General features: G+C 33.1%; 1 protein-coding gene across 2 annotated transcripts in view; it reads right to left on the bottom strand.

Moving 5' to 3' along the window:
• Positions 1-166: 166 nt before the first annotated feature.
• LOC106052096 (protein bark beetle-like) overlaps positions 167-9,358 on the bottom strand; it is a 35,613-nt gene continuing 26,421 nt past the window's right edge. For both annotated transcript variants that reach the window (XM_056044455.1, XM_056044456.1), the window contains exons 23-27: positions 9,044-9,198; positions 8,823-8,917; positions 8,338-8,545; positions 6,629-7,384; positions 167-6,395 (exon numbers count right to left, since the gene is read on the bottom strand). In XM_056044455.1, coding sequence (XP_055900430.1) covers positions 5,278-6,395; positions 6,629-7,384; positions 8,338-8,545; positions 8,823-8,917; positions 9,044-9,198 — 2,332 coding nt within the window. In that variant the 3' untranslated portion in view covers positions 167-5,277. The remainder of the gene's footprint in view (positions 6,396-6,628; positions 7,385-8,337; positions 8,546-8,822; positions 8,918-9,043; positions 9,199-9,358) is intronic.

The raw sequence follows: 9,358 nt of genomic DNA, 5'->3' as shown, positions 1-9,358 counted from the left end.
AGTGACTATTTGCTGCAGGTAAAGGTTGATTGAAATTTGTATACAATAAATTTAATTGCTGTTGTATCTTTTTTAAATTTCAAATTTTCAGCATTGTTTATATCTCATTTTGATGATGTTTCTGAGCTAATTATTACAACATTAAATTGTAGGCCAGTCTGTTAAAAAAAGACAAATGTAAGAAATGTGTTCACTGAACATCTACACATAATATTCTGTGATATCCATGGCAGTTTGTTGTTGGTCTGGTGGTATGCACTCTGGACTCTTGTCTCATTTGTCCTGGGTTCAAACTGCCCACTAAGCTAGGATGTAATTATCTGAAGAAACATTTGAACCATAAAAAACAAAACAATGACCAATGTTAAATATTTCTTGTTTATGTTACTAAGTATTGCCCACATTAATCATTTGTTGTGTTTCTATAACATAAAGAACAAAACATTTTACAAACAAGAAGAGCAAATACATTCATACAAACATGCAGCTTTTTTGTATCTCATTTCTTTTTATTATATCTAAAATTATTAGGGTAAAAAGGAACATCTTCAGCCATGAAAAATTTCATTTATAAAAATGCAATGTTGTATATAATTAACTGACACATTTGTCTTTACAATTTGTTAAATTCTACTTGAAACTTCACTTTCTAGTCCCACAATGACTATTTGTTCACTCATTGATCTCCTACAATGAAATGTTTATATTTCTATATTGTACTTTATGTTTCCTTCTCATTGGGCCTGAGCTCTTTCTTTCATGTCATAAATGCTGTAACATGATAGAAACTAAGCCAAACCTTTCCAGGAAGTGATCCTAGGTGCCATCTTGTGAAAATAATGAGGTGTACAGGTGGTAACCCTATGACATGATGGGATAGAACATTTATGAGCTTTCAGTTTGAAGAATTCTGTTGATAGTGTGAAATATAACAAAATGAAGTTGTGTAACCTTCAAATGTGTTTGAATTACTCAATGTTTAATGAATTACATGATTTTGGTTTTATAGACTTGTTGAAATGGTTAAGATGTCTTTATTATATCATTCTAGGGTTACATACATGTACAAACTATCTGGTTGAACAATGGAAATATTTTTAAATTCAATAAAATACACTAGTTCTTTGTATAGTCAGCTAGTGCTTGTGCTAACTCAATCATTCAATGTTAATAACTTTGAATCTATAAACAATGTCTATTAGGTTCTACAAGTCTTGGACTTTTGTATATAGTAATGTTTTGTTTGGCTTATAACATTGGGTAAGGTAAATATGTTTTTAAGAAGTCAACTGTATTTATTTATAATAAATAAAACCACAAATATAAAATAATCACTGTTATTGTTTTTATGACTGTTTATCAATACTGCCTTATTAATCTGTATTTTGTTGTGTAGTTCAGTCTGTGAAATGTAAATAGATGTTTCAACCTAATAGTTGAACTTTCCCTCACCACTGGAGACAAAATCATTTGTAATTTCTTTCTTAAAATGTCCTTGGTCTCCCAAGGGGAGTTAACTATTGACTATTCCACAACATTACACATTAATTGAAGTAACTTGAAATTTGTAATGGCTTACTGCCTTGACTTTTAGGGTATCCTTGTTAGGTAGTGAAAACCAAGTCATGCATTATGCATGACTGAATGCATGAAGCGTAGGACATAATCATCTTCTTTTTTGAAGTAACATCTGTATTATATAAGATAAGAAGATAAGATATGAAAATATAGAATTACTGTCAAAAGATTTAATGCAGAATCCTGATAGATTTTAAAATTTGGATCTACAGAAATGACTATTACATAAATAAAATTATGTACTAGTAGTTTTTGATTCACACAACAGATTTACACATATTTTCAGGTGTATCTTCTTATCTTATATGATACAGACGTTACTTCAAAAAAGAAGATGATTATGTCTGTATATCTATAGACTTCAACTTCAACCACTGGCAGCATGTAGTGTTGGAGCAAAGGCATGCAAACCATTTCTTTGTTCAGGACAATAGGGACTGACTTTCATCCAAATGGCAGCAATAAAAAGTTTACTGCTTTGAAAATAAGGAACACAAAAAAAAAAAGAGTTAAACTGCCAAAATAAGCTTGTTAGATTTAGGTTTAATTTCATATACACATTAAATTATTTATCAAAAGAAACATCACATAAAATATGCCTTATCTCTCTATAAGTGTATATTATATGTATAAATGTCTTTTAAATATCTCTCTCTACATAGGAATGTTTTGTCTGAACATGTAACAGTTGATTTATTAACACAAGAGATGGAAACAAAATGGAACACTCCTGAGTTCAGTTACTGAAACTAAGGCAAGGTCTCTCACTTTATCAACTTCACATTTTTTTTATATGTACAAGGCAAATGGGTAAAAACATAATTCATTACATAACAATGAAAACATTAACAAAATGTATAGATCTACAAAAACTCTTATAATTAAAAAAAAAAAAAATAACTATACTTATTTTGAAAGTGAATTCTAAATAAAATATTGTGTCACTGTCATACTACTAAAATATACATTTTTGCATTTTCAAAAATGGCCAGAAATCCAAAACCTGTCAAAGGTTTTAAAAGAATACCAAATACTAAAAGTAATTGATGAATGATGCTATTGATTTAGACTGTACACTAAACATAGTTTGAACATGTCTACAAGTCTTGTATATAGTATTTTTTATTGGCTTGAGTCTGACAGAACACAGTTCTAGTGCATGTCCAACTGTCACTTCAAGTGAACAAATGACAAAGTAAAAAACAACAAAATTTGAGTCCAAGACCAACAAAAGATTTGCTCAAATTTAGTCATCAATAATACATTATGTACAAATACAAAGCTTAGAGACAAAGTAAAAATGTTTTCCTATGAAACTACAGGGTGGGCAATATAACAAAAAAAAAATTAAATCATACAAAATGACAAAATTATGCATTTCTAAATAGTGCTTGGTATTTTACTGTTTGGATGACAAGTATGATTAGATAATGTCTATGGTATGATTAGATGATGTCAGGGCCTGTCCTACAGATTGCTGGGCAATTTGCGAAACGGATTGCATGGAGCCTAGTCTGGGTAGGAATAAGGATAATAAGTGAAAATTAAGATTTTTGTATTAGAAAATAAAAGTGTCTTTGCATTTTATTCATACTTTACTAAGTACAAAATGACTGTCAAATTAACTTTACGAGCCATCTTTATTCATACTTTACTAAGTACAAAATGACTGTCAAATTAACTTTACGAGCCATCTTTATTCATACTTTACTAAGTACAAAATGAATGTCAAATTAACTTTACGAGCCATCTTTATTCATACTTTACTAAGTACAAAATGACTGTCAAATTAACTTTACGAGCCATCTTTATTCATACTTTACTAAGTACAAAATGACTGTCAAATTAACTTTACGAGCCATCTTTATTCATACTTTACTAAGTACAAAATGACTGTCAAATTAACTTTACGAGCCATCTACAGTAGATAGTGGTTTTCCCACAAAAAGCCAATAAACATTCAGATCTGCTTTTTAGATTTACTATTGACTTGCAAAATATCACTTTTAGTTTTTGTTTTTAAGAGGTCAAAATAGATTTAGATCTATATTTATATGCAAGTGACTATTAAAGTAAATTATGTAGTTGAACTTCTTGTTTAGGTTAAAATTCGTCTTAATACTAAATTTATATTAAATGAAAGCTGACAATGCGTTGTTTTTTTCATCGCGAGAAGGATTGGCATTTTCCATATTGATTGACACCTAGAACTGAATTTTATTTTCTGTTTTTTTAACGAGATTTGCACGAGTTTTCAGAAGATTTTAATAATTTCAGGAGGTTTTCGTGACTTTTTCATATATTTTGCAATTTTAGGAGAATTCTAGGAACCCTTTAATAATAAGTTACAATGGTTTAATTTAATAATTTACACTCAGATTTCACGCGGGGCCTATGAAAGTGAGGGGCCTATTGTGGCCGCACAGGATGCAGTGGCTTAAGACCGGCCCTGGATGATGTCTATGGTATGATAGCCTAGCCTGTGGTATGAATGGTGTTAAACTATTTTTAAAATTAGCTCTCACTTTTTTCTTTTTAACAAAGATGTTAATGTGATTTGAAGTGATGGAATTTTTAGTTTTTTTTTTAAACAAAGGTCAATACTTTATAAGTAGGGGACATTTATATACCAAAATTACACCATACTAAACTTAATTTAACTTTGAGTTGAATTTCTTCAGTTCACATTGTTACATTTTTTTCAAGAATAGTTGACAATTATTTTGACAAAATATTGATGTGACAAGAAGTGAGTTTTTATTTATCTTTTAACAAATACCTAACTCTTCCAAGAAGGTAAGATATATACTATCAGAGGAATTGTACAGCAGTCTACTTTCCTTTAAACTGATGCTGGATTTCTTTGGGTGACAAACTTCAGTCAAAGTTTAGTTTATTTCACTTATTATTATAATCCTACATTGCACAGCACTGAGAGATATATTCTGTCACAAAATAGTCTCCATGCTCCAGTGAAATTCAATGAGGCTTGCCTGATCTTGTAGGATTATGATCATTTATGTTCAATATACTCAATAAAAATGGATAGAAATATTTTGACCATAAAATTCAAACTAAAATGAGATAATCATTTGTCACACAACATGAAAGAAGCCCAAACATAAATTGTAGTGCTGTAAACTCTGATTAGGAGATACAAAAACAATCTGACAATAAAATGAAGGGAATCACAGAAGACATGAATTCAGAATGAATATTAATTTATACTATAATCATTATACTCTTATATTTGAACATCTACATCTAGTGAAACATATGAAGATAGTAGAATGATAGATAATTTAAATGAACAGAAACAAAATTAGAACTAAACCAATCTTCTCTGCTGTGAGCGCTGACAGTGCCATTAAACAAACTATAATAAAACTAATTCAATATTTACTTTCAGCTGAACAAAAATAGTGAAAGTAATTATTTTGACTGAGCAAAATCTGATTCTTTTGTTCATACAAATATTACAGAAATGATTGATACATTTGTTATTTTCCTAATTATCTTAGTTCATTCTGGATAGAAGTGTATATTTATACATAAAGTAAACTAGGCTGTTCTAAAAGGTGAACAGAGAAGGTTTTAAAAGTTGTGACTAAAACTTAATAAAATTGAGGAATGAAATATAAATATATATATATACATGTGTGTGCTGCTTTACCAGAATGGAAATATAAGTTATTATTTCTAAATTTCAGTTTCTACTGATTCGTGTTTCTTGGGGCGAGCTCCACTGCTTAGATACAAAACATTACTAGATCCAGAATTCAAAGACACTGCAGCAGAACCTGGAGAATATGGTGGGGGTTCATCCAGGTTTTCTCTGCTACCTCTATAGTTCTGATTCAACTTGTCTCTACTTTGTGATCGAGATGGGTTCATCATTGTATCACTGTATGGCGGAGGGCGAGGTAGTGAGTTCAAATTGTCTCTGCTTCCACAAGGGAAATTCTGGTTCTGGTATGATCTATCCAAGGATGGACCTACACTGCTCCCTGATTTAGAAGGGAGAGATGGCTCAAGCCTGCTAGATATTGTAGCATGTTTTGCTTTCCTTGGCATGAAGTTTGCATCTGATGGCAAAGAGGCTGAGACTGAATCAGAAACAGAGGCCCCCCTGTAATCATTAGGCATTTTGGATGGTGCCAAGGGGTTGCGGCCAAATGTGTTACCCCCCATATTTCTTGGCATGTAGTCAGTGTCAGGTGCTTGATCCACACCATATTCATTCCTGTATTCCATAGGTTCATATCTTTCAGATGACTTGGAACCATTAGATGGTGTGCCATCATACACTGAGTCATACAAAGGTCCTCTGCTAGAGCTCTGTGATGATCCTTGTATGTTTTTATATAGATTGGGTTTACTGTTATAAACAGAATCATAATCTGGTTGCTGTGGTCCTGGCTGATTTGAATAAAGCCTGTGGGCACCTTGCTGTGAGCCTTGAGAATCTGTGGATGTTGGGGACCAACGCCCATGGTCTGAAACTAGTGGTTGTTTGATTTCTTCCACTCTTGATCTTGAGGGGGGAGCTGGTTTTGGGCGGGGTGCTGCCACTGGATAACTTGCTTCTGGCAAGCTTTGATGCACTCTAGAATCTAAATTATCCTTTGATGTACTTCTAGGGGGGAATATATTTTTTGTTGGAGTTAAAATCGGGTCAGTGAAGCTGGATACTGAATGGCTGCTGTTGGATTGCTGAGCACTGGAGTCACTGTCCACTGAGTCTTCCCTAGCTAGTCTTGCAGAAGTTGGCTTCACAGGTGGAATAGGTTTTTGAACAAGTCTTCCTTGTGATTTACCTACAGAGTAATTAGAAGTTTGAGTTCAAATAAACTGAATAAAACAACAAATACACATAATATTAACATCAATTTAATTTTCTTTCATTCCTTTCTCTTTGATTTTAAAAACAAATAATATTGACAAAATTTAGAATGTTAATATATTAGGGAACAAAAAATATGATCTCCCTAGCCAATGTGAATAGATCTTAACTTGTGATTTTACATACACACAGATTTCAAATGTTTACCTTCTATCCTTTTCTCTTGTTCATCTTCTTCATCCTCATCAAAAGTGCTATCAGAATCAGAGTCAAAGTCATTTTTATTGACAGAGTCATCAGAGCTTTCTTCATCAAACTCCTTTTGATCATCTTGAGCTCGATTTTCACTTTTATACCTGTTTGTCTCAGCCAGACCAGCTGTAGCCTGATTTCTACCCATTGGTTTGGATCTGTCAGGGCGCAGACTATGAACAAGACGACCTGAGGTTTGTGTCTGCTGTGGAGGTCTCAGGGGTAGTTGCTGCTGTGGAGCTCTTTGTTGCTGCTGTTGTGCCCTTAGCATCTGTTGCTGTTGAGACCTCTGCTGTTGAAGTCTTTGTTGCTGCTGCTGCTGTGGTACTACAACAGCTTCAAAGCCTGAGCTTACACTCTCTGCCATATCATCACTTGAAGCTGAGTTATGGGAGTACTTAGCTACGGAAGTAGCTACTGACCTGTCATCTAAATCATCAAGACGCCTCTTGGACATTCCCTCTGACAAAACAGTAAGAGTGGACCTTGTCCCTCGTAGTGAGCCATTTATTTTGTTGAGATTATTTATTGATGACCTAATTGATGCAGTTCGCTCAAATCTCTCCTTTTCACGGCGCTTGGACTTGATACACCAAAGAATGACTACAATAATGATTATGATGATAATTACACTGCCAATGCCAACTGATAAACCAATAATCATGGCATTTATAGCATCAATCAGTTCTGTTGGCGCTGTGACTTGTGGATCTAAAGATATAAAGAAAAACTTTGAGAGTTAATATGGATAAAAAAAAAATAGTAAACACAAAAAGATTAATACAATTATATATGCCCAAAAAAACTCAAATTCAGTGATGTTAAATTTCTCTACAATAAAGATACAAGTTATAGAAAGACACAAATAATGCAAAAAATAAATAAACAAAAATTGCAAAGACAGAAATTATACTAAAAATTTAGATGCAAGTAATAAGAAGATAGAAATAGTAAAAAGACACAACAAGTATTAAAAAGACACTATACTAAACAGACAAGTAATAGACAAGCACAAATAATACAAAGACAAATGGAGACATGAATGAATGAGTACAAGACCAGAAAGTCAATGAACACTAGAGTGATGTAACAAAACACCAGCCTAAATGAAAAAAAAAAAAAGAACCATGATTCTGTAATACAAGTTTTTCTGTTTAGAGATGATTGTAAAAGTATTGTTATGACTGTGGTCAGTATGGTAATCTTGTGTGTGTAACCAGCTGACAGAGATAACACAGGCAAGCAGAAGGCTAGCAGTCAACCGTGACCAGTGACGAGGCGCGATGCTTCAGGAAAGATATGTTTTCTAAACACTACTCATGCTATTCATGTGTGATAAAATCATATGATCACCCCAAAGGAACTGGCAATGTTCTATCACTTTCGAGAAGAACTTTGGGGACCCTATATAAGAGCAAAGATGACATAAGAGGATTCATGATTCAAGATCCAGTCCAGAACAATGAGTCCAGTGGGAAGTCAGTCTTGAACAGTTGAATCCAGTAGGAGGCAAAGAGACCAGCAGTACAGAGTTTATACAGCAGTATGGTTATCTACGTTTCAGCATTTGTGAAGTGTTACCTTGTGTTGTGCAGTATTTGCAGAGAACCTGTCTAGAGAGAGTTGCTACAATAGCTACATAATGCATAGATCAAAACACCAACCTGTCTCACAGATAAAAGGGTAGTACAGTCGAGCACAGTCTTGTTCATAGACCAGGTAAGTCTTTTCAAAAGCTGCACATCGACCTCTAGAAATATCTGACATGACCCACACTCTAGGCGCCCAGGTTTGATCTATTAGCATTAGACGCATCAAGTAATTAAAAAATCCTTCTCTATCTCGTGCTTCAGCTAAAAATGCCCCATGCAACTAAAGACAAGAAAAAATAAGTGTTAAAGTCACACAATTGTTTCTTGATACAAAAAATGTAACTAGCAGGCACTTAATGTACTTATTTCATTGATGCAAATGTAGTAAACAAAAACACACATATCTACACACTTTATTATAAACCATTATCTAAATGGTTTAAAGTTCGATATTTAAAGTGCATCAGACATTTCAAATGTTAAAATTAACCTCCCTCTATTAGACCGAGCTCAACATTTTAAACTAAGCTTATGAGGAATTTAATTATATGTATTACCTGGCAAAACTCTTTGGCTCTATCATAGGGAACAGCTCCACCCATATATCTGTAACAGCGTTTATTGTCATAAACCCATCCTGGTAAACAGTTTGCTGCAAACATATTGGGAAAAACCTTTATTTATAATGAAGACTCCAAGTTATAGAGAGACCCCCGTAATACAAAGATACAAGTAATGCAATAAAATATTGACATTTCATGCAAACCAAATTACTTACCTTCCACCATAGACCTATTGTCAATTATTGCTGGCCAAAAATCCACCTGGACTAAATTAATGTCATCAGATACATCAAAAATTTTGCCATTGATGTAAGCCTGACGTTCAGATCCCCACCAGTTGTCTTTGGCATCAATGTTTCTAGTATCCAGCCTAGATATAAAAGAAAACAATTTTAAGAGACTAAAAACTTTATAGTTTTCTCTGAGGTATAAACATGAAATCAAATTTCCATATTGTCACTAGAATTGTCAATTGAAGAAGGTGCAAAAATGAGTAATTGGTGCTTAAACCAGTCAGTTTTGAGCAGGAG

This window comes from Biomphalaria glabrata, chromosome 10, assembly GCF_947242115.1.
Source record: "Biomphalaria glabrata chromosome 10, xgBioGlab47.1, whole genome shotgun sequence".
NCBI lineage: Eukaryota > Metazoa > Mollusca > Gastropoda > Planorbidae > Biomphalaria > Biomphalaria glabrata.
Note: the sequence above shows the minus strand (reverse complement) of the source record. Positions and strands in the feature narration are given on the sequence as shown.